Below are 26,091 nucleotides of genomic sequence, written 5' to 3' on the forward strand. Positions count from 1 at the left end.
GACGACCGGTTCTTCAAGTGCCCGAGCACTGCAGGTTCCAACTTTTTCGTTGGTTTCGATCTGTAGACATTTGGTAGGGCTCCTTGGACGAGGGAAATAAATAATCATGATGATGGGAGATGTATGACACTGGCACAGGATTGTGTCAATAGCAGGCTTTTGTATTGACAGCGTCGAACCTTCAGGTTCAACTTCCATACTCATCATTATAACCACTGCCGCAACTGTTGTTCATACTATTTAGGATAGGGTCCGATGGAAAGAGGTGACAGAAAAATTCTTTGTTACAGAATCTGAAGATCCATATCCCATAGCCCACATTTCTGAGATCCATTTTAATAATACTATCACACCTACATATTCATCTCCAAAGTTACATCTCGCTTCTCTTCAGTACATAAAATTCTTGCCTTTCAGCGTTGATTAGATTTGTGTCTTATCTGATAATTTTTATTTTTATATGAGACAATACAGTACCTATATACAATGTGAAATAAACACACACATCATGGGATTCAAAATCCTTTCATCAGACTCACCTAATGCACATGTAATCTGATCCACTACAGTCCATCTGCAGTATACATCACATGCCGTGTATTTTACAAACCTTGATTGATTTTCTTCTCTGCTCAGTGACTGAAGAAAATAGCTGATAAAATGGCTAGATTTTAATTTTAGCTTCCGGAATATAAGGGAATATAGTAGTCATATTCTCTTTGAATGAAATGTTTTAACAAACTTCCAAAATACAGCTTCAGAACAAACTGAACCCCACGTTAAACATTCGCCACTAACTGAAGAGTATGCAGTTTATATTAACCCAATCACTGCTACTGAAAATGTGTGTGTCAGAAGGCTGCTTTTTCTTTTAGTGAAAAACCACCTTATTTTAAGAATTTAGACACCAGTGCAATAACTGATCTCGACACATTTGAATTCAATGTTCTCACATTTAAAATTAAAAACTATGAGACCATGACTGCCATCAGTTACGACCAGCCTAAATTACATCGATATATTGACTGACACTAAAGAAAAATCAATTTTACAGGAAATGATCTGTCCACAATGTACAGCGTACTCTGTGCAGCAGAACTGTTCCTTACGCGACTACGGAAAGGCTGAAACCTATTAAGATTAGCCGTAAATAACATAAACATAATTCTCAACAAGCCAACTATGCTTTCAGCACAAAAGTACTATAAATTAATGAACCTAACAATTATTGAATTATGTACATTTCCAATTATGATAATCACTTCATTAAGGGCTGAAGAAATTCTGCGCTAATATTAACACATTGTTTGCTTGTTGTATAAGAGAATGACCTTTATTTCCCCAAAGAGAATCAAACCTTCGCTGCATGTGCTGGAAGCTTCGGAACCTCATGACAATACTTCGATGAATTTCATTAAACTTTAAATCTAATACTTGGATTGTTTTTGTTTGAGAGCTGCTTGTATACATTTTGCCATGGTGGGTGATGCACGACTAATGGAATCCGTCATGAAGAAGTCCTCCAGTTCCTTTTGCTTTACATCAAGAGGGCTCTGAGACAGCTCCTGAGTCACACTCTGCAACATAAGAGCGAACAATAAAATACCGGTACCTATCTTGCAGCCAGGAGTGGAATTTAAAGAGTTTACTAATGTTATCTTCTGCAATCTGTTTATGTCTAAAAGAAGCCATGGCTAACACCTACCAACACAAAGACACTACCTACAAGTTGGTACAACCTGGTCCGGAGATAGGGATTAGCTCTATCTAGTGGGCCCAACTGTGTAGGAACCTGAAGACGGAGATAGAGTCCCATCTCCTAAACGTCGTTTTACGTTTTATATTTACTAGACGATGGATAATATCCAAGGAAATTTTTATTCGAATGACTCTTCACCATCGTCAAGAAGTTTTAGATCTGAAGAACAAAGCTATGCCTTGCAACATCTCACAGGAAAATTTATATTAATACAAGATAAAAGATTCTACTTTAGTGTCAACAGATGCCCTACCCTTCAATGAAAAATATTTATACACGAAAGCAAGACCCACAGGGCTGCATAGTTTCGACTCACATTAATGTGAGTTCCGCAGAAACCGGATGGTAGCTCACCTTGCATTACTGCAAGCCTCACGGCAAAACAGTTCAACCCTTTCTAAACTGAACGGTTTCTTCAAAAATAGACTGGAGGATAGTTTCATGTTGGAATGTACAGTTCACCGGAATTGTGATATCTAACTTATGAAAATGTGCCATACAAACTTCTGTTTACAGTTAGAGTACCAAGTAAATTTGGTAAATATATGTAAAAGTTTCAGACAGGTAAAATTCACTATAGAGGTGTTACTCTGGTTTGAAGTACAATACATTTCCACAGTTTCTTAATCATCTTCATTAAACTCCTAAGATAACAGAACAAAACTAATAACTAACTAAGCTCTGTCCAACAAGATTTCAGAACACGTGGTACTTACTTGCGACAGATCTGCAGCCTGTTTGAAGTAATTTGCTTCTTCAACTTCTCCATAATGTGTAAGACTGGGGGAAACCTCTTCTAAGCGAAGCCTTATCTCATGTAACGAGTCATATGGCAACTTGTATCCCACGATCTTGAAAAAAAAAGGTTAAAGAATATATCTTATCGTCAATCCAATTCAAGGTACATGTGGCAACTGTCACATATCCATAGAGTATCAAAAATATTAAGTAATCTTTCATAGCGATGATAATAAAATTTATGGTACAGTACAATAGCGTTAATATTGAGCATCTATACACGCCAGATATTACTTGTTTTACATATTTATGGTAACTGTGCCTATTGAGGAAAAGTTAAATAAATCATATAGTGTGATTATGCAAAACAATGCAGAATACAGGAAAATCAGGTCATACTGAAATTCTTTTATTCTTGCAAACTGTGTACAGTAGTTTTAAATTAATGCTTAAATAACTACAAAGCATTGCAGAAGTGAACTTCTGAGATAATGATGGAATTAACAATTATTTGGCACGAGTTCCACCATAAAGCAGTATTACAGTCTGATAAATAATCAATTAAACCAGTTATCAGGCAAGTAATATATACCTCTGAAAGTGCCCTGATTATCTTCCAGTCTTCTCTGGCAAGACCTGGGGGTGTGACTGCCACCAACGTCTGTTGGGCTCTTCCTTCCGTGTTCACATACGAGGCTTGCTTCTCAGTGTACGCTGCTCCTGGGAGCACCGCATCTGCTATTGCGGCTCCAGCGTCACCATGGTGTCCTAGTAAGCAGGAGTGATTTTAACTGTTATCATTCAGTTAAATAAGATTGGAAAGGTGCACCCTTTGGAGCGCACAATATTTCCAAAGGTGTTCTTTGTGTCACATCAAAGGCAATGATGTCAGCGGGGCAAACATATGTATCGTAATTAACGTGCCATTCCAGGTGGCAAAAGTCATACAAAGTCATTTTTAAAACGTGAAATAACATATGAAGATGTACTTAAAACCAGAGTACCTTGGTATACAACAAAAGTTTCCTTGGGTAGGTCATCGCGCGTAATGGTTCCCTCATCGGCACCCAACAGATACAGCACTTTAGGTGGGGAGTTTCTTATTTCAGCAACACCCATCTTGTAACCCAGGTCCAGTGCAGCTACCTGTGATGCTACGCGATGAAGAACATTCAGCACTTTCCAACCATCACTCTACAACAAAACCAAAAAAATATATGTGATATGATAAATCATTGTGTAATAAGTAATAAAAATACAGAAACTTTTACAGTGACTATATGCATTAAAATCTTCCCAAGGTGACCAACCATGTTGGTACAGAGTACAAACCGTTTCAGAAACTGATTTAACAGACAAATATCTGAAATGATGGATTTTTACTCCATGAAGACTCAGCTCATCACCCAAGAAGACTTATTAACATTTATTCAATTTGAAGCAGCATATATACTAGACTGATAATCATATTTCTTAGGTTACTTAATTAAACTGATTCAACAGCACAGCACAGCACACTTAACATAATAAGATGATTATGGACCATGAACAATCGCCCTGAAGACAGAGGCAGTAAGCACCTTTAAAATTTCTACCAGACTGCAATATTCCAGAAGAGAGTCATCTTCAAATAATTTCAAGTTTTAAATCGGATCATCATAGCTTCACGAAGTTCGGATTAGCTCTTGTGTGTGCCGGTGAGAAAACCATGTCTCCACTTAACACAAACTAGTGAACAGCAATTAGTTTTTAAAAATTAGTGCTGATCATGACAGATGAGGATGGCAGGAAGGAAGAAAAATAAAACCCTGCAGCATAATATTACAAAATGGTTTTCAGCATGTCAACAGCCATGATGTCCAACTCGCACACAGCGAGAAGAAATGAAATGATATTTGGCAGATCATATAAGCAGCAAACACATTAAGTAAATACTATTGTAATATAATAATTGTATAAACCTTCCTTTCATTCTAACAAAGTTTAGTGTTTGCTTATCGTGTTCTATCTGAACTTACCACACTTTTAACAGAAGCAATCTTGTGTACCAAGGACAAGATGGCTGCTCCATCTGGTCTCTGTAATTGGTCAGACCCCAAGACCAGAACAGGACGTTTTGCGGCAGCCCATTTTTTTGAAAAAGGATGACTACCTTTAGCCAACTGTTCCAATATGTTAGTGCTGTCACCCAGATGCTAGAAATAAATGCAAAAATCTGTGACATTTCAAGTTTTCAAGACAGCAAGTGTGAGGACGACTCTTCCATTTCAGAAGACGGCCATCTTCAGTGCAGAAATCTGATACAAGAAATTATCAACGCATAAACATAAAAGATAATCGGCTACATGACAAATGGAAGTAGAATCCAGACGGAAGCTAAAAAATTACATTTAGGTTACTGCAGATTCCCACCATCACAGGGAAGATGAGGTTTACAAGATGTAAACAGTTGCTAAATTGTTTCATTCTGTACTGTCAAATTATTACGCCTCAACACTGCGTACCATCAATGTTATGTATTACACAGTTTTATTGAACACTAGCATCTGAAACCAGTTCAGTAACAGTCTCGTTCTAAACTGACTGTCAGCAGCAGCGAACTGAAGGTGAAGCAGAAAAGCAAAGGGGAAAGAGTTTCTTCCGAAAGTCAGGAGTCGAAGTAGAATCATTTCTTAAAGTGCACATATCTTCTGCGGTTCTGCATTCATTTGTCAGATAGTACATGTGTGAATATATAAACATAAATTAAATTACTCACTTCATAATCATATGTAAGATTTACTTTGGGTCCAATAACAGCAATCTCTAGATCACTATGAAGATATGATTTGCGAATTCGAGAGTTCAAGAGTGGAGCTTCAAACCTCGGGTTGGTTCCAACCAATAAAACCAAATCTGCTTCTTCCACACCTACAAACAACACACACTATTCAATTCATATAGGAGGTACATAAGCAAAAGACAGAAAAGTACAATTCCAGCCAGGGTAGCTCAATCAACATAATCACTGACTACGGGGCTGAACAACCAGCGTTTGATTTCCAGCAGGGGAAAAATAACCCTTCTCTTAGCCTCCATGTCCAGATTGGCTCTGGGGCTCGTCCCGCCTCCTATCCAATGGGAAAACTGAAGCTGACCACTTATCTCCACCAAACACTGATGTCAAGAAAGAATGGCACCACACCTCCACTACCCCATGCATCTTCATTACGAGGTGCTTAATAAGTACAAAGGACAACATTGCCTTTTATTTCAGCAGTCAAGACATATTACGTTTTACGAACAAATACAACGTGAAGAACTGTACCTGCAATCTTGGTGTTGAGAAGGTAATTTGAACGAAGATCTGTCCCAGAGCCATCTAGTGGGAATACATGCTCGGTGCACAGACTCTCTGATCCTAGTCTGTTGAGCAAGTCCTTCAGAGCCACCAGTGACTGCCGATAATATAAGATATGAAATATAATATACTATATTAAGTTACAACAGAAAGTATATAATTTTATAAATTTATTTTGAACCAAACGATAGTACTCTAAAAATTATTTTTGTGTCAATGAAAACAGTAATTCAAATTGATTTGTATTCCACGGGTAATCAAAATGAGTCCCATTTGTAATTTATGGGTTAAATTTTAGCAAAAGGAAAAATCAATTAATGCTGAAATACTACACTGTGCAATTCTAAGGAACCTAACAAGTGTAGGTTATAGTAAAGCTGGAACAAATTGTGGTGGTTTACAAACTAATACCAAGATATCTTTTGCAGGACAATTAGTGTGATCAAAATAAATTTCTAAAAATCATAACCAAAACCCATGACTAAAACAAAAAAAGATAAACGCAAGGTCAATTCACGTTCAGTTACCTCAGCATCCGTAAGGCCTCCTGCTACGGCAGCTACGTCTCGACCGGCTGCCCTGATAGCTTTACTGACAGCTATCAGAGCGTCTTCCCACTGAACAGCAACTAGCTCACCACTTGCATTTTTCAACATTGGAGTTACAAGGCGCTGCCTTTTCAAACCGTCATAAGCAAACCTTGCTTTATCTGACAGCCATTCCTCATTAATTTCCTACAAAGAAATTTACTGTAATGATTACAATTAGAAACAACGACTATTTGTGAGATTTGTTATAATTGTTCCCCCATGAATAAATAATACATAAAAATAATGAATGCTATCTCATATGAAGTACGCATTCATCGACTGACTTACTACGTAGTTAGTTAACTAAATTAAACAACAAAGGTCCCAAAACAGATCCTTGAGGAACACACAACAGCGCGGTGAAACGCAATGAAACAAATTCCAGAAAAACAAAAACAGCACAGCCTATGAGTGTACAAACGTAGAATGATTTTAACAGGTGCTCCACAGGGTTGTGATATGCCGAATAATAAACATCTCAAGAAAGACCTTAACACAACACTTTAGGACAGACTACAGAAGGCTCCGTGTCAGAACGCGTTACCTCATTAATTCTCGGCAATACCCTGAGTACTTCTCCCGTGCGGGTTGTGACCACAATATTACTGCCAATTGCATCCAAAACATCCACGCTCTCCGTCTTCCTCGTTTCCCAAGGTCTGGCGGTGAAAGCGTACGGTTTAGAAGTGAGAGCTCCAACGGGACAGAGGTCAATCACATTTCCAGAAAGTTCTGACAGGAAGAACTTCTCTACATACATTCCCACCTGCGGAAAACGGTCAAAAGTTTAGAGTACAACACTGCCCTCACCCTATTTACCAAGTGAACAAGCGTCTGCAATTATGTTCCATTAACAAACATTCTTAAATTATCCTGTACTACGCACAGTCCGATAAAAACAGAAAGTCGAGTCATATCCAACATATACGAGGGCCGGATAAAGTTTTTTAATGAAAGAGACAAACGTGGTAAAAACTTTCTGACAGACAGTAATCTAATCTATTGTAAAATGGAGGCATAAAATACGTCAGTGAAGAAAACGTAACTTTCATCTTTGTAAAGTGTTAAGACCATGAGGGTCACTTGCCATGATGCAGATTGAGGAAGCCTCCAGATATGGAGCTTAGCTGTGAATAAGCAGCCACAAACAGCCAAGAAAGAATGGTCCCCTAGTTGGGGATTTGGTAGAAATATTTTTAACTACTTTGTATGTCAGATTCTAAAACTACTGATGCATGTACCTGCATATCATTTCCACGCCCAGAAGTGCCCAGATCATCAACTCCAGCCACTTCAGATGCAAAGCGGATACAGCGAGTACAATGGATGCACCGGGTCATGATTGTTTTTATTAGTGGTCCAATGTCCTTGTCTTCCACTGCCCTAAACAAGAACAACTAATGCAACTGTTGCAGAATTCAATAACTCGGCAAACGACGGATTTACGCAATTAATTTAGTTAGCAGTGTTACCCCTCTGGTCAAACTTTTCTGTTAACAAAATGTGGATTCACACCACTTTTACTTCATCACGAATTAATGAATCAGAATCAGAAACACAATCAGTTCAGTACAAAAGCCATGACAAAAAGCACGTCTTATCCTTTTACTGGCTTTTACCTCTTTCCAGAGAACTTGATGTCTTCGAAGCGACTCCTGTCACTGCCAAAAGCCATGCTCTGATCTTGAAGGTCGCATTCCCCACCTTGGTCACAAATGGGGCAATCAAGGGGATGGTTCACCAGTAGAAACTCCATTACTCCTTCTCGTGCTTTGCGGGTCATGTCTGAATTTGTTTTGATTCTCCACCCCTTCATAACAGGCATTGCACACGCAGCCACGGGCTGAATGAATCAAAACGTATAACATGCCATATTACACTACATTTATCTGTGCTGAAGAATGTAACAATAAATACATAAACATATGGATTTACGTAAGCCACGTGTATGAGAAAACTCAAGTAATTGTAGAATATTCTGAAAACCATATAATCTTTCAGCCGTAAGTCAAGAAGTAGAACTGAAAGATTTATTGGTACTTGTGGGTTATCAGAACACATCACTTTAAAGATAGGTTAGGTTAGGTTAAGTAGTTTAGGTTAGGTTAGCTTAGCTTAGGTTAGGTTAAGTTAGTTTAGGTTAGGTTAGGTTAGCTTAGGTTAGGTTAAGTAGTTTAGGTTAGGTTAGCTTAGCTTAGGTTAGGTTAAGTTAGTTTAGGTTAGGTTAGGTTAGCTTAGGTTAGGTTAATGTGTGTGGATAAATGACATATATGTGAAAGTTATTATTTTCATCTTGCAGAAAAAAAGACAGAATCTTCCTCACTGTTAGGTAAATCCCAAATTTTTAACACGGTACCAAACAGCAATAAATAACTGAACGAACTAACAGATAACAACAACAGAGTATACGGGTATACTGATGCACATGCGCAGTTTTCCGTGCCGATCCAACTCCACATATTTGACTCCCCCGTTTTGTGTCCCGATAACCCACAAGTACCGACTTATTCAAGCTATTTTATTCTCAGATGGGAATTAAAAGAAAAATAATGTTACAATTATGATTTTCTGAGTACAGGTATTCCTTGTTATAAGTGTATTTGAAACAATTGAGTTAATTTCAATATGTTCACCTAATTCAGAATGATTTCAATTATTAGCATGCGCTCGCTTTAATGTAAATTGTCCAATCAAATGAAGTGGAGAAGAGGAGTTTAGTATTATGTGGGTTGCAGAGGAATTGAAGGGGAGAAGAGATTTTATTTTTCAATTTACACAATTCCACCCTCTGTGACTTTTCTTTGGGACACAACTGTAGCGTGACTCAGGGAGTACCTGCATCTCATTCTGAACAGTCAGACTGTTATATTATGTTATTTACGTCTTAGCAAGCGTAAAAACACTTTACCACATAAAACACGACAGTGAAGTACGGTAAGATAAAGCATCAGAAAGCATATTACTGTTAAATATTGGTAAATACACAAAGTAAAAATTGTCCCTCCTCGTCATAAACATGATATTCAATGTTTCAAAACAAATATTGACTGTCATGAATAAATCAGGACTTCAAACATTCCATTTTCATACGATAAATGAATAAAAAACAAAAAAATAACTGTAATCCACACCTTCGGCGATTTTTCCACTTCAACAAGACACATCCTACAGTTGCCAGCAACTGAAAGTCGTTCATGATAACAAAATCGGGGAATTTCAACTCCAACAAGAGCAGCAGCCTAAAAATAATAATTAACGTAATGAATAAGAAGAGTGAAAGCATCTGCTTAAATTTTTCAAACTTTTCACGATGCTAACAAAAATATTACAATACTTACTGACGTATTTCCATGCATGACTTCCAGAAGTAGATTAAGTTGAATTTTTAAGAAACAATGTCAAAATATTACATTACCGCTACAACCTTACAAAATTTCACAGAACTTAAATCAGATGGTTCAGAAGTTGCCATGGGGAGAGACACACCATGAAGACACCATAAGATAATTTTTCTTTAAGATAAAAATAGTCTAAAATGCAATTAAATAATTTTTTTTCATTGTCTATGGTCAAGCTTGACCACTGTGACCCCTTTCGGGGTTTTCTTGCAAAAGTACCACGGTGGTTTTGCTTTGCCTTCCGTGGCCAGTCTTTAACCACCAGACTGGAAGAGGAGACGTGGACAAACATCCATGCTTTGAGTGGGACTCGAATCCACGGTCGCAGCAGTCACGAGGTCCGTGCCTCAGACAGCGTGGCCACTGCGCCAGCTAATTAAATAATGCTCATATGAATAACACAATACCATATCATATTAATTTACTACGCATACGAAAACCCACCTGTAGCACCGTAGTTCCAGGGTCAACAAGAACCCGCTTGTCGTCAATAAATACTTCAACCTTCTCCGGAGCTTTTGTGGCTGTACCTCTGTTGCAAACAGTGACCACCCTAGCACTCTGTGGGTTCAGAACCCGGTGCAGGGGGAATCGTAACATGATTCAAGCTGTTCTATGGAAATAATATTTGTATAATTCAGTTCATGCAGACACACGCAAAACGAAAAATTGCCATGATCATTTTGTTAAACTGTCCACAATTTTCTAAACATTAGTAAATGAGAATCAGTACCACTACTACATCATAATCATCATCATCATTGTCCTATTATATATCTACAGCTAAATGCTAAACTTCCATGTCGATTTCAGATACTATTTAGTATTGATATGGAAATTACAAAAATTGTAATGGGATTGGATGGAAGTACCACCTCATCATCTGCACCGCTGACTCAGAAAAATCATAAAATACCTCACTCTGAAGACTCAAAGCTGATACCTCCTGAATATGGGCATCAGCTAACCTAACCTAACCTAAACTGTTTAGGAATTTGTAGGTTCTGAAACTGTGAACGCACAGAGAAAGGAATGAATTTGTGTTTTATTATCTGGTGCTAACCCTGTTACAGGTAATCAAATAATTATAATTTAGCAAATTACACGAATACATCAAAGTGTGTGCTTCCTAAAAGTGTTAAGTATACTTTTTCCAAGTATCATGCGAGTAATGCATACCACATAAACTGATACCATTACACTTACGAGACAATCACACATGAAAGTACAATAATGCAGTTAGAAATGCATTATATTTATATTTATTTATATCTGATTTCTTTAACAATGACGCCAGTTGCTCTGATTATTTAACACTGATTGACAGGATTAGAATAATAAATTGCAAAGTAAGCGGAATAAAGCGGTCAGAGTCAATTTTAATGCATTATCACAGCATTTTCATGGCGGGGCAAAGCAAAGCCATTAAAAGCCTCAGTCAGGATAACCAATCTTTGAGCAGAGATTTGAACCAAAGAACTCCTAAATATAAAACAAAAGTACTAATCAGAAATTAATGAAGTAATTACAGTGGTGTTGCTTTTTATGGAAGTACATCCAAACATGACATTACAGATGAAAATGGATTTGAAGTTGTCTTTAAATTCCACAATATTAAAATTTGTTAAAACACAAATTTCGCCTAAATTGTGAGGCATATATTCACATAGTGAAAACAGGCTGAGTTGTTTGTGTCAGACTGTAATGTATAAATAAAACTGAAATTTGGAGATGGATAATGAAGATTAGATAAGTTAGAATATTTGTTATTAAACATAACTGTACTGCAAAGCTGTTTCATCACTGCCAATAGAATTTCCTTCACATTACATGGCTTTATCACCATAATTGTTTTACGAAAAACTGGAATTTCTTATGGATGAGCACAGTCAAATAAATGTCAATAGCACCATGCTGCCACTACTAAAATTCCATTCAAGTCTATTCACCACAACAATTACAGGTTTGTTAATAATGAAGGTGGGAGCCTGAGAGTATTTGACAACCACTTTTCATATTAAGTAGTCTGATTGAAGTTCTTCAAATGCATGCAGTGCTTGTAACACTACCATGAAATAACTGTTCAATGCCTTACAAAACACAAAACTTCACAGAATGTAACTTCGCACAAGAAACAAGAAGTATTACGACCTACAAAGATCAATTTCGTACAGTTTAATAATCTATGCTGAAAACAAAACTTCTCCAGCTTTAAAATAAAACATTGAATTTCGAGCAACCAGATTCAAGACACATTTAAAAAATGTTGCATGTATTCCAGTTTAATAAGAGTTCTTATCATCCATGTAACGTTCGTCTTGAAATGCTAACAGTACGACCAGTTAGTTAAGAGAATTCCTGCCTTTATAGGACTCCTCCAAAATTTATAAATTCTTATAATCAAAAATCGGCAGTACTATGGATCTACTAAAAAGAAACTGGAACACCTCAGAAAAAAAGAGAATAAGTGCTAGGAATAAAGAATACGGTACTAAAGGAAAATTGTATTAGACATTATGAGTCTAGTGACACCAATAAAAGTCTTGATCTATCGTGGACTTAACCTTATTCTTTAGAAAATCAACAAAGTATCATACTTCACAATCGATAAAGGTATATTCCGAATATAGATTATGAATCACTCAAAATCATTCTTAAATCGACCATAATTATGATAATTATGTAGCTGTTTACTTAAATACGCTTAGGATCCCTAAATATTTACCAATTAACGTAATAGTGTAAAAAATTCCACTATACCAAAATAACCTGCAGATGGCGAGGAGATCGCGAATTACACATAGACACGGATCGCATATAAAGGTGATAACAACCTTATGTTCACAGATCAATTAACTAGTTACAAAATTTAATTGCTATGTACTTAGCGACATCTTTAAACCATTGATAGGAACTGCTTAGAACTCCCGTTATTCTTAATCGATGTCGGAAGATGTCAGTTGTTTAGGAACCAAGTGTAACATTTACGCTGTAATTAATGGCGTAAACTATGGAGGTTTTCTATGAGAAGATTTATTACGTTCTCTTTGCACTAAATATAACGTATAACGTGAATACATTTTTATGTTTTGTTTCTGTCATAAAATTCAACAACTACCTATTATCTGTAAATGACCGGTAGATTGCAGCACCAGTTATTGATTGTACGTATCACTCATTTAGAAGGGTTCCATTTACTGTGATTTTGTGTTCTCCGTCATTTATGATCCGTGAGAACATGAATTTATGACTGCTTTCGCGTTCCAATCCAGATACCTTCTTCGTATTCCGGAATTATATTTTGGGTTCAAGGGCGAACCGCTGTGTATCGTAGTGGTTCATGCAATATGTGATGACAATATTCTACGATAGAGGGCATTGAATTAGGCCAATTAAAAATAAAACAGCTAATTTATTTTCTTATTATATCCCTTGTGATAATCCGTGACCTTGTTCATATATAATCTTCTCAGCGATCCGCGCCTCCTTCTTTCGAAATCGCTTCATATCTCATTATTTAGGTAAAAACCTAGTGACGAAGTGCAAGTGAAATCACGTTCAAAATGCATGTCGAAAGCATGCATATTTTAGTTACCAAGTAGCCAAATTACCCGTAAAAATGTGAGAATATAAAGGCTAGTGAGCCAACTTTAAATTGTATTATTTAACCCACGTATTCAATTAGACTTGTCTCACGGTCACTGAGAAATAAGGTGTTTATGAAGTGATGGTGATGATTCTTATGCCAATTCTGTGACCGTTTAAGTGAAGATTTAATTCCAATTCTCAAAGCATGATACAAATAAATACAGAAAGGACTTTGATTCTGTGATCAAGTTCATGTGTCTAGAATAGGACAGTTTAATTAACTGGCACAGTGCCAAGTACTGTTTTTATGGTTAGTGAAATATAAAATTTGCTACATCAGTTATTAGGGTTATGCAAATATAATGCGTTGTATAAGTCAATATTGGTTTCAGAGTGAATAAACGGACCAAATGGCATCCCATTTCCGGAGGTTGGCAGTAGGAACTGTTGCGTTTGGTGCTGGAGCATGCCTCACAACATGGCTTTTAACAAGAGATGGAAGTATTACGGTACGCTTTTGATTTAAATGAATTTATTTTGAACTTTAATAGTACTTTTAGGGTTGGGTTGGTAAAAATCCAGAATATGTTAAGTGGTACAGAGGCAATGACAAATAGGGAATGGTCAAACACCAACTGTGAGCTGAGACAGCTTATGCCTTGCATGCTAACTTTGTTCTGTACAGCTTATCCTTCAAGAAACCCTCGAGATGAAGTCAGGCGGGATTAAATTTGGTGATCATGGGGGGAGGGTGGTAGTCAACAGATTCTCTGTGCCCTGCCATATCTGTTTGTTGGGAAGAGTGTTGTCAAGATAGGCCTCAACATCATGATAATGTAGAGGTACCCCATCTTGTTAATGCATGTCCTCATGTCCATACAGCTGAGTAACAAAGGGAACAATGGATTCTTGAATGTGTATACATCTTTTTGGGATGTACTATAGTGACGTTGGTTATTAGTTGGATCAGGTGCATGCAGCACAGAAGGAAAGGCGTGCCAAAAGACAGCTTCCAACAAGAGATGAACAGATAAAGAGCCTACAGACAGAAGATTTTGATGTTCTTATTATTGGGGGTGGCGCTTCAGGATCAGGCTGTGCACTGGATGCAGTTACAAGAGGTAAGAAAAATTGCGGAAGTCTTTTGCTGTTTTCACTTCTTCATCATCCCACCTCCCATTCATCACCTCCTTCTATCAGTCTCCTCGAGTTTCTGTACATGCCCGATGCTTCTGCAGCCACATTTGAATTTGCTGGCCAGCAAATTTTTCATATAAATAAATAAAATTTGTCTGTTAACCACAAATACGTGATGAGTAGGCCTTACGATGTGTAAGATCAATTTATTTATGTGAAATCACTGAAATAATAGCATTTGAGACACTTTTAAGAAATAAATGTGTTCTTTTTTGAAGTGTTTATATGTTTAATGTGAATCGTAATACATCACACGCGCACAATTCTAACCTAACCCAACACCAAGCATAATTCAGAATTTTAAACGTAGTGATGGCATGTGACCTCTGTCCTGTTTTAACACCCCTGTAACTCTGAGACAGCAGCAGGCAGATCTAAAACCACAGAAAAAATTAAAATATTTACAATTTCAGGAGGTCCTATTTTATAATCTTAGTCGAGGGATACGGTTTGCTGTCTGAGGCTATTTTTTTTAGTTTTCCAAGGTTCCTGCAAGGAGACGACAGGATAGTACCTCAAATTAGGATACGACGGCTTCCCTCTGGATCCATTCAGATTCATTATTTGTTAAGAACCTTGTCGTTTTGTGCTATATAGTTTTAACTACCGACAACACCATTAAAAAAAACTATAAAAATAAAAAAAAAATATATTTGTAGTTCTGCAGTTGTGTGTTAAGTAGAGTTCATTTTCTTTTGCTAATGAAATCTTAACCTACTTAGGTTTGAGAACTGCCTTGGTAGAAATGGATGACTTCGCGTCAGGAACTAGCAGCCGCAGCACCAAACTGATTCATGGCGGTGTGCGATATCTTCAGAAAGCCATCATGAAACTTGATATTGATCAATATCGCATGGTAAAGGAGGCTCTGCATGAACGAGCGAACATGTTGACTTCGGCCCCACACCTCAACCACCCACTGCCAATCATGCTGCCCGTTTATACGTAAGCTCTGAAGCGTTTGAAAAGTTTTCTCTTTATCCCCCCGTTAATTTAGAGAACTGGCGATTTGCAGGGTCGCCCTCGGTGGACTAGCGGTTCAAAATACCATCTTAAGAAAACATTATTTCATTTTATGCTCTAAATCAATGATCCTGGAAATTATTTGATCAGTTTTTAAGACAGTTTGATTCTAGAGTATTTAAGAGTGGGCGCATCCAGAGACTTTTTTTTTTTTGCTAATACGAAATTGGATTCATTTTCAATACATTTGCAAAATTAACTAATATGGGAATACTGAACGCTGCATCTACCACGAGTATCAAAATATTAGGAGAATTTGTGATGCAGTCAGAAATAATTCTCTCGGTAATGCAAGGTAAAATTCACCCTGCATCTTACTTTTTGCGTCATACATCAACGACCCTCTTTTCTGTTTTCAGTTTTTGATTTTGGAATTTGTCCGTATTTTCTTTCGGACACACCGTAAGCAATTTAGTGAATTTGAGTGAAGTGTAAGATGTCTTTTATTTGCAGGTGGTGGCAGATTCCCTACTATTGGTTTGGAATCAAGATGTATGATGTTGTAGCGGGAGCAAAGACCCTCAAGAGCTCGTATTTTCTGTCAAAAAAAGATGCCTTGGAATTATTTCCTATGTTGCAAGGGGACAAATTATGTGGTGCTATTGTATATTATGATGGTTAGTAAAAATCATATAATCAGGATTAGATGAGTTTGCTTTTGGCTACGTGTACTGGCAGGTCGCTTTGCAGCGGTACGCAAAGCAACGCTTATTTTATAAGATACCAGTAACATAACATGCAAGCAGCGTAATTCAGATAAAGTCTGCGCATCTTAATAACGTCTGTGGTTATGCCGCATAATTAATTTTTTTTGTGAAAAGCCATTTTGAAGAAATTGAGCTCAGTTTGGGCATAATGTGAAGTAGGGATTCTGTTAGGTCGGTATAAATCAAAATTAAATTTATGTGACAACTTCAGCGTAACTGACAGTAACAGACTTAATAAAAATATTCTGTCTCCTTTTTATTTTCTGCATTTCACGTAGAAAACTTGTGACTATCGAAAATATTATTCACCGTTACAGTGTGTCAGTATCGTGTTTGTTTATAAAGACATTCCTCCTCCATCGCACGATATGCTTCTAGGTCAGATGGATGACGCTCGCATGTGCCTTTCAGTAGCGTTGACCGCTACACGTCATGGAGCTACAGTAGCCAATCACATTCGCGTTACAAAACTATTAAAAGAGAAAGATCCATCCGGAAAGCCCATACTGTGCGGGGCAAGTTTACGTGATGAGATTACAGGAAAGGAGTGGGATGTCCGTGCCAAGTGCATCATCAACGCTACGGGGCCCATGACTGACACGATTCGTAAAATGGACAATCCCACAGTAAAAGAAATATGCTGCCCCAGTTCTGGGGTTCATATTGTGTTGCCAGGATATTACAGGTGCGTTGATACATGGTAGTTCCACGTTGTACTCGGAGCTTGTATAATTTAATTTTGACAGTAACGCCGTTTATATGTCTTGTGTTTATAGTCCCGATCAGATGGGTCTTCTTGACCCGGATACGTCAGATGGCCGAGTAATTTTCTTTTTACCTTGGCTGAAACACACCATTGCGGGCACGACAGATCTGCCTTGTAAAGTCACGCACAACCCAAAACCAACTGAGGATGAAATTTTATTTATTTTAGAAGAAGTGAAAAACTACTTAAATCCCGATGTTGAAGGTGAGTGATGCTAACCAGACTCTAAAACTTTTTTTCGCAGAGCCTCTTCTCATTACGATGCAAGTGACTGTTGTTATACGTACGCAAATTTCTGCGTATGTCGAAAACGTTCAAAATGTGAATCGTATAAAAATCATGATTCTGATGTTAAATTGGCGGCAGAATTGTTTGATGCAAAGCGTATCATGTGTTTTATATTTCGTGATAAGGTTCAGAAGGTTCATTGTAGGTAATAGGCTTTAAAATTTTCCAAGGATAAATTACTGATGATGACTGTTGTGCGATGTTGCGCCGTATAGTGTAGAAACCTACTGACATTTCAGAGGTGCTTTAGGGCAGTCCGTAACGTCGGCAGACGACCTGGAAGACAGCTGTCTTCTTTCTTGCTGTCATGAGAATCGGAGATCATTCGTAATCACGACATTCTCGAGTCTTTGATGCTTAATGTTTTGTATTAGGTGTTATTTAAACTCGGTGAATGTTGCTTGCAGTCAGGAGGGGTGATGTTTTGTCAGCATGGAGTGGTATCAGACCGCTTGTGTCTGACCCAAATAAAGAAGATACTCAGTCCTTAGCGAGAAACCACATTGTCCATGTGAGCGACAGCAAACTGGTGACGATAGCAGGAGGCAAGTGGACAACATTCAGGGCCATGGCAGAGCATACCATTGATGCTGCGATCAAAGGTGTCGTACACATGTCTCAATCTGAATCCTTCCGATTTCTGCGTACGTAGTACCTTTAAATTAGGCCATGACCATCTCCTTCCAAGTTTGTATGTACCTGTCATTCATAATAATCTTTCTAACTCATTTTCTATGTGACCTTTGCAGTTGAAACAGTGTTGTTTAATAACTTAAGAATCAAGCACTACAAATTACTTACTAAAGAATTGTGCATTAAAGGTGACGTGTCTTCTGAGATATTGTGCTGTGTAATAATAATAATCCGTGGAATAACAGCCCTCTGAGAGCCAAAGCCGACTAGCTGGCTGCTGGCCTCACGTTCACATGCCTAAGCAGAGGTGAACGATCATCCAACCAGATTTAGGGTGACGTGTGGTCAGCACAACGAACCCCCAGCCATCACTAATTTTCATGACCGGATTTCGCTACTCATTGTAGCTCCCCAATTTCCTCACGATGCTGGGTTGGCACCGGTCCCATACACTGGTTGAAAATCTCACGAGAAATTTCTTTCCCCGAGACTCGAACCAGCGCGCATTCTGTATCACCGTTCTGAAGCATGATGCCTCAGACCGCGCGGCTAAGGCGCGGGACATTGTGCTGTGTAGTCTGGTAGAAATTTACCAGACTCCAAAGTGCGGTATCTCAGAAGACAGTTTTCTTCATACTGTGAGAAAGTTCAGTCAGCAGTACCATGACTGCTGATTAAGTTGATTACAATTACTTTTGCATGTACGTGTATTGGAAATTTCTGTCGTGATTTTCAGCATGTGATTTGAAACCCGTCTATGAGAAATGTCAGACTGACGGTCTGAGAGTGGAAGGCGCACATAACTGGACCCCTACGTTGTACATTCGCTTAGTGCAGGATGTCGGCTTGGAATGTGAGGTAGCTCAGCACCTAGCACAGTCGTACGGAGATCGAGCGTTCAATGTAGCAAAACTCGCATCACTCACAGGGAAGCGTTGGCCTATCATCGGCAAGAAAATACACCCTGAGTTTCCATATATCGATGCTGAGGTATGCTAATTTTTTTTATTATTTTTTTCCTACTGCCTGTACTTTAGCTTGAAGAAAATGTGTCATATACTTGACCTTCGTGTTAAAATGCACCGTAAATTTTAATGTCCGTATATGTGTATATATACACATACACACGGGAGAGCTAGAATTTGAATTGAAACTGAAATGAACTGTATGTGTTCTCAGATTCGATACGCTGTTAAGGAGTATGCGTGCACTGCTATTGATGTAATAGCTCGGAGGCTTCGCTTGGCATTCCTTAACGTTCAAGCAGCTCAGGAAGCACTTCCTACGATCGTTGACATTCTGGCCGAGGAGCTGAAGTGGAGTAATGATGTAAAGAAGGTGTGGTAAACTATTTATGTATTTTAACAAAATATTGGTCTTAAAATAATATACGTGAGATATTGCAAGACATAAATATTATAATCCTAATAATGGAGATTTGGAAAAGTTTTTTACAGTGGAGTACACAGTAGTCATACAGTTGTTCATATTTTATTGACTGTAGCGTTCATTTAATACGATGCAGACCGTCTATCCCCAAGTTAATCGTTGCGGTGACTTTGACGCACAAAAATTAGGGAATTTCTTGACCAAATGAACGTCTCTCAACAAAGGCACTCTAGAAACAACTTGGCCGCTTGGTTCCTGTTTACAAATACCTGTAATTTTTTTGGATTTGAAAAAGTCGTTTCCGCGAGTATCTCGCCACTTGTACTGTCTGTGTGCAGAAACATTTCGAAGAAGCAAGAGCTTTTCTACAAAACGAGATGGGTCAGGCGGTGAACAGGGTGTCTCGCGACAAGCTCCCGATCAATCTTTCCAAAGACGAGATCCAGTCATCCATCAAGAGATTCCAGATTATTGACAAGGATCGTAAAGGCTACGTCTCCATCACGGATATCAGGCGAAGCTTGCAGGTACGTTGTGCCGACTTAATTGTATTTTTTTTTTATAGTTTGGTAGTTAAAATATTTTATTAAAAGAATTTTGACATTTGTCTATGAGTAAAACTAACATAATACACTAGCATCGCTTAAGTGCGTAGTATTTTTATTTTTTGTGTCAAATCATCATCGTCAATAGTGCTACGGCTCATCCAATTTATGAAGATGTAAATTGGGCTGTCTTCTGAAACATTGTGGCTTGAATACATTTGGGTAACAAGTGGGGTCCGCAGTGGACGCGCGGTCTGAGGCGTGGGCATTGTGCCTCTTGGTCGCAGGGACCGTGGGTTCGAATCCCACTCAAGCCATGGATGTTTTTCTGTGTTGTGCTGTCCTGTGTACAGGTAGAGGCCTTGCGACAGGCCGATCCCTCGTCCGAATGTCGATAGATCGAGCCAACGAAAATTTGGGACCCGCAGTGCTTGGGCACTTGAAGAACGGGTCGTTCCCAGTATCCCCAGTAGGTAACAAGTAAAGCCCAACAGAATAATTAAGTAACCATGATTGTATTTCAGCACACGGGTGAAGAGGTTTCTGGCGAGGAACTACACGAAATTCTGAGAGAGATCGACACTAACATGAATGGACAAGTTGAGTTGGACGAATATTTACAGGTAAGAGATCCGCAACATTTTTAAGCTGAATCAAACATCTAGTGTTAGGGGTGGTATACGACTTTAGATCCGTATCATTAATGTTTCTATCACGATTAATTAATCAGTTTTAACCGTGATCTAAAATTAACGGTAAAATGTGCGCATTATTATTTTTTGAAGGCGCTTCGTTTGTCACGTTGGATGTCGTGCTAATTTGTTCGTCTCCTCTCCAGTGAACGTATCTGTCAGGAAGTGTGTGGGGTCAGTTTGCGGATAACTGCGTACAAGAGAGGTTGAGTGTGCGTGATGATACCGGCAAGCGTAGAACGCTGGTTATTTCTTCCTAAACTGAGGTAGCTAAAAGGCGCACAACCAGACAGCAAAAGTTCTGTATTATAAAGTGCGATCACTGATAAACTTAGATGCGACTGTCACTTCCTGGCTTCTGGAAGGAACTGCGTGACTCACTGTCAAGCATCGCAATATTTTCCTGATACTTGTCGAGTAATCAATTCACCTTTTTTTAAAAGATGTTGAAAATGATGTCCATATACATGCGCGCTATTTGTATAATACACTTTCTCTTCAGTAAGCGCACAGCATTTTTTTTTACCAAGTTTCTTGTCCAGAAGTGACGCAAAGAAGATATCTCTTCAGGTAATACGAAAGGTGGAAGATTTTAATGATTTTGGATTAACGAATTGTGGAAGTGCCTCTGATGATAACTACAGAGATGGATGGAACACGTGAAGTAAAATAAAGACTGGAATCAGAACAAACAAATACAGTATCAGAAAACATTTTAATCTTTCACGGCTGTTGAGCGCTAAAGTCGATCCTGTTTCTGGGTGATGCAGCCGTGGAGATGCGGGCTGCTTTGTTGACAGCCGAGAAATAAAAGTGATGATATAAAACTTACATCTCCGCGATGCTGTTACCCAAGAACAGAACCGACATTCGCGAATGCGGTGCCTTTTTTAATTAAAAAGAATATTCCAGCGGATGCTGTTACATTTGAAGATTACCGTCTTCTGGGTTGTTGCGCCATGCCATCCTGATGATGGAGGCTGCTAGGACCTCTGAAACGTAGGTAAACATCTACCGGACCACGCGGCGCAATGACACAGAAGACGGTAATCTTCAGACTCACCGCCGTGAAAACCTCAGATCCTACGTGCTGTTACATTTAATTCAGGTGTTACGCTGTGAATCTCATGACGGGATTTTGGTTTTGTGGCAGATGATGTCCGCGATCAAGTCCGGTCACGTCGCGTACTCTCGATTCGCTCGCATGGCCGAGATGGAAGAGGAACATCACGAGAGAGAGCTCTTGAAGAAACAGATTTCTGTGGAGCGCAGTGGCGGCGGCCTTTAAAATCAGAGATGAGTTGCTAGTTCTTCATAGGTGTTGTTTCTCCCCGTGGAATGCAATTCCCTCCCAGCCCACCCGCGTCGTCCCCGGTGAGTATCCGAATAATTCCATACAGTATTGAATGTACTCGTAGTTATCGTAGTTTTGTGCAGACGGACGGTTGTGTTCAATATGCCAAGATTGTCAAGAGCGAAGACGATGCTTCGATTTAAAAGCGATAAGCGTATTATCATGTATCCACGCAGAAATGACACTAATGCCTTCTTTTTAAATGATGTTACTATCGCATAAAGACAGCAAAATTGTGATTTAATTGTCGAGTCATAGTTCGTTGGCGGTTTCGAGGAAACGTGACGAGAGTCGTTTCAGATGGTTCTGTTGTAGAAGTAAATTACGTAGAAGTGCATAAATTTGATTCGGTCTTAACACGTGAACATAAAAAATCCCACACGTGTCACTTTTGGACATTTTTTTTATAGACGGATTCTAGAAAATCTTTGTGGTGAAATTCAGATGAGGTTTCGAAGACCTGATACAGTATCAAATCAAAAGACCGATTAAATATTACTTGCAAAGGAAGTTCCGAAGCTCATCATTATAAAGAATAAGAAGTATAAAGTAATAGACGTGTTAATGGAGACTTCAATCATAAAACTACCTAATAAAACAGAAAATGTTTGACCTTTAATGTCACTTCTCTCGGTTGATACAGGGTGTTCATTCCTTGTCGTTTAAAATTCAAGCAATTTTGTAAGTCTGAAATATGAAAGACGTGTCACGGTTTCTTTGCACGTTTCCTCCGAACATCACGATTTATGTTGTTTTTGTAAAATTTAATAGATTTAGTGGTAGTCATTTCAGTTGGTAAGTGTTGTTAGGGTTTTAGTTTCAAAAATGTTGAGAATCGTTTTAATATTATTTATTATCCAGCTCACCAAAGCGATATTTTATTTTATGTTTAAAATGTGAAATTAATCTTGGGTCTCAGTACAGGATGGAATTCCTTATAATTTTTAAAATAAAACTGTAAATATAAATTTGTCAGTTAGACTTAAAAATTGTAAATACACGTCTCTAGGAGGCGTTAATTATGAGCACCAGACTCGATGCTCATGTCTCAAATATCGCAAAAAAACTCCCTTCTCAAATGACATATTTAATTATTTGTGTGTTTCTGCTTCATTCGTTGAAGATCTGAGCTGTAATTAGTTTTTTCAATTAGTAGATAAAGTATGAGCACTTGACCATATATTTATTATTTATTTATTTTAAACAAGAAGAATCTGACGTGCTAAACACCTACAGGATGTAACGTGCCGATCGCTACTTCCGTGGACTGAATCGTCATGTGAGATGTAGCTTTTGGCACGTAGAAGGAATCATCCCTTCTCAGTAATATTAACAGAGATATCGATTTAAACGCTTTAAATTTACTTTATTTCAGTGATTCTGTACTATTTGTTGCTTTGCATCATTAATATGAGAATAATTAATTCCACCAATGTCATATCAAGGTCTGCACAATTTTGTTCCTTTTTTTGGAAAGTGTGAGTTAGAATGTTTCGAACCACATTATCATTTGTGTAATATTCTGTTGAAAAATTCGTGTTGTACGTCAATTATATCAGTAAGAGAAACAGGTTTGTTATCAAATACTCATGAATGTGCCGTCGCCACTGGCGTCACTTAAAATTACCCAGAAAAAGTGGAATGTTTTTATATATTTGTGTGTTTCGTGGTGTGCGCTGTATCGCAGCGGCACCCAATGTTACAAAGACATGTAGCGCCAGTGGAAGGATGTAAATCAGTTACTTAAAAAACTAAAATAAAACAAACTCATGTGTCACAGATTCATAGATAATGATTTGGGGTACTTGTGGGTTATCAGGACACATCGCTTTAAAAATAGGTTAGGTTAGGTTGGGTTAGGTTAGGTTAGGTTAAATGTGTGTGTGGATAAATGACATATACTTGAAAGTTATTATATTTTATTTCAATAAATGACAACTAACCTAACTTAGCCTAACCGAACATAACCTAACCTAACTTATTTTTAAAGCGATGTGTCCCGATAACCCACAAGTACCTGATTTGGTTTTATTGTGCATGAATGAAATATAATTTTCTTGTGGCGATAGCTTGACGCATTAAAATTCGGTGGCCTTCGCAGAATGACTGAACATAATCAGCTCTAGTAGTTTGATAGGTTCTGACAAAGGTCTGACCTACTAACATCCTGTAGCCACCTGCAGTCAACGAACACAATTTATGGGCGACAAACAATGCACAACCTTCGTTCCTATCACCTTTTCGACGCAAATGCACGCGGCCATCAAATTGTACGTGGCAAATTATTTTTTTTTTTATCCTGGTGAATTTGGCTGTCTTCTGTTTGTTGCACCGCGTAATCCGGCGGAGTTGACTGACGTTTCGGAGGTGCTCCCTGCCTGAATCATTAGGGCCCTGATGATGGAGGCAGCAAGTATCTCTGAAACGTCAGCCATCTTCATAATTGCTGACTTATCACCAGATGTTACTAGGTTTTCCCAGTACTCACGCTAAGTATTGCAATAAAATTAAGTTACCTTTTTTGTTACGAAGTTCAAGCGGAAGTGAATGAGCCGTGCGAAAGAGATGATAGAACTGTAATGAAATTGTGCAGGTAAGTATTTCCACTTCTTCACATAGGTCGGTGGTAAAATTATATCGGCTTATTTGTTTCTTTTATTCCTTATATTTTTATTCTATTTATCCTTTGACCACTTAAACTTATTATCGCGTTTGACCTTCGTATATATTTACAGTCAGTAGGCCATTTCTCCTCAATTACTGCTACGCGCATGCGCTGCAAACATACGTCAGCTTTTGCACACCTGCGTCTACATGGCGTGTTGTAGGACAGCTTTACCTATTATAGCACTTATTCTGTAAGGAATTCAACATTACCTATTATCAGAAGCGTCTTACACACACTTACCTACGAGATCTTTGCCCTGCTATAACAAAGGGCCAACCTAACCTCACCAGAAGACAAATTATAACTTATGCTACTGGTATAAGGCGGCTGTGAAACTCGACTCGTTTCCTGTTGGGGGGGGGGGGGAGGAGACACTGACCTTGGCTGAGTGTCCCCCGAGGGGGGGGGGTTGAGGACGGTGTTGACTTGAGAGAGATGACGTAACAAAGGACTGCAGAATATGATGCGTGTATAAGACTATATTTTTACGAGTGTTATACGAAAACGTGACATGCATTAGGCTTCGGGAAATGAAAATGCACACAGAAAACAGGACACCGGTTGGATAGAGTCGGTGTAGACGGGAGGATAATATTAAACTGAATGAAGGGGATTTGAGAATTTAAAATGTGACTATCTCAATACCTTTGATGTTAATTCATTGTTCAAGCAAATATATCTGCTGATACAAATTTAAGGTTCACCTTTTTTTTTCCGTTTTATATAGTTAAATATTCCTCGCATTGAAAAATCTTTAAAATGAGTTTGAGATTGTAATGGAATTCGCCTATATATTATTACATTTGTTGTAGGACGATTTAAGATCCGTGGCTTACATTGGACCAGTATATACGAAAGTGAAATTTGCCCAGACATTTTAATGTAAAAACTCATTAGGATATCCCTATTGTACGTTCATTTATGCACTTCACGAGAAACAAAACTTATAAACTAACTGCAGAGTCATCGGACGTTGCATGTTTTCGTATTTTGTTAATTTGTTTAGTGTTTCGTGTTTTGGCACCCGTGTTCTTGCTGCCTGTGACAATAATCTCCTCTCTGTGGCAGGTGTTCTGTTTGCCCCGTCCTCCCCTCGCTCGGATCGGCACATTTGAACCTTATAACCACGAAAGAAACTTTCGTCTTCGCGTTAATGTTACGTAGCGTAAGTTTCGACACGTCACGTGACGAAATCACGTGATCAACAATTGAACTGCGAAATTAATCAAACTTGTTTACCTTCTTTTAAACATCAATGCGTGTTTTTAAAACAAGCTAGAAAAGCATGAAGTTATGCATTATTGCATGTTTGTTAACAGTATTAATCGGAATTGACTAGAATATAAAAACATCGTCATATTGGCTCGCATGTCTGCGAGGTGAACTAGTTCACATGTACTTGAAATTTAGGTTATG

The 26,091-nt window shown here is 38.3% G+C and overlaps 2 protein-coding genes and 1 long non-coding RNA gene across 8 annotated transcripts; 1 reads left to right on the forward strand and 2 right to left on the reverse strand.

The window, feature by feature from the left end:
- Positions 1-320: 320 nt before the first annotated feature.
- Positions 321-12,647, reverse strand: ND-75 (NADH dehydrogenase (ubiquinone) 75 kDa subunit). 4 transcript variants are annotated; one of them, XM_022060588.2, is made up of 14 exons: positions 12,551-12,647; positions 10,270-10,438; positions 9,559-9,666; positions 8,047-8,270; positions 7,669-7,810; positions 6,972-7,193; positions 6,365-6,571; positions 5,805-5,934; positions 5,256-5,407; positions 4,516-4,692; positions 3,502-3,691; positions 3,090-3,265; positions 2,476-2,610; positions 321-1,577 (listed from the first exon to the last, which is right to left on the reverse strand). In XM_022060588.2, the coding sequence occupies exons 2-14, from the start codon at positions 10,423-10,425 to the stop codon at positions 1,428-1,430; spliced, it is 2,169 nt and encodes a 722-aa protein (XP_021916280.2). In that variant the 5' UTR covers positions 10,426-10,438; positions 12,551-12,647; the 3' UTR covers positions 321-1,427. The 4 variants fall into 4 exon arrangements, with proteins under 4 accessions (XP_021916280.2, XP_021916282.2, XP_021916283.2 ...); XM_022060590.2 differs by having other exon boundaries at positions 10,270-10,433; positions 12,551-12,639; XM_022060591.2 differs by having other exon boundaries at positions 10,270-10,433; positions 12,586-12,608.
- A 481-nt stretch (positions 12,648-13,128) lies between these two features.
- Positions 13,129-23,788, forward strand: Gpo1 (glycerophosphate oxidase 1). Of its 3 annotated transcripts, none has more exons than XM_022060561.2 (13): positions 13,129-13,446; positions 13,806-13,922; positions 14,375-14,534; positions 15,333-15,555; positions 16,087-16,250; positions 16,719-17,025; positions 17,117-17,310; positions 17,802-17,996; positions 18,764-19,017; positions 19,207-19,365; positions 19,755-19,943; positions 20,486-20,584; positions 21,807-23,788. In XM_022060561.2, the coding sequence occupies exons 2-13, from the start codon at positions 13,824-13,826 to the stop codon at positions 21,939-21,941; spliced, it is 2,178 nt and encodes a 725-aa protein (XP_021916253.1). In that variant the 5' UTR covers positions 13,129-13,446; positions 13,806-13,823; the 3' UTR covers positions 21,942-23,788. The 3 variants fall into 3 exon arrangements, with proteins under 3 accessions (XP_021916253.1, XP_021916252.1, XP_021916255.1); XM_022060560.2 differs by having other exon boundaries at positions 13,130-13,723; XM_022060563.2 differs by having other exon boundaries at positions 13,130-13,346.
- On the reverse strand, positions 21,350-25,034 carry LOC110828148 (uncharacterized). Its single transcript, XR_015538712.1, has 3 exons — positions 24,916-25,034; positions 24,524-24,581; positions 21,350-24,426 (listed from the first exon to the last, which is right to left on the reverse strand). It is a non-coding gene; the product is annotated as an uncharacterized LOC110828148 (long non-coding RNA).
- Between the last annotated feature and the right edge of the window lie 1,057 nt (positions 25,035-26,091).

The sequence above is a fragment of the Zootermopsis nevadensis genome, unplaced genomic scaffold (assembly GCF_977971745.1).
Source record: "Zootermopsis nevadensis isolate Lab colony 2312 unplaced genomic scaffold, Znev_1.0 Znev_ptg000050l, whole genome shotgun sequence".
NCBI lineage: Eukaryota > Metazoa > Arthropoda > Insecta > Blattodea > Termopsidae > Zootermopsis > Zootermopsis nevadensis.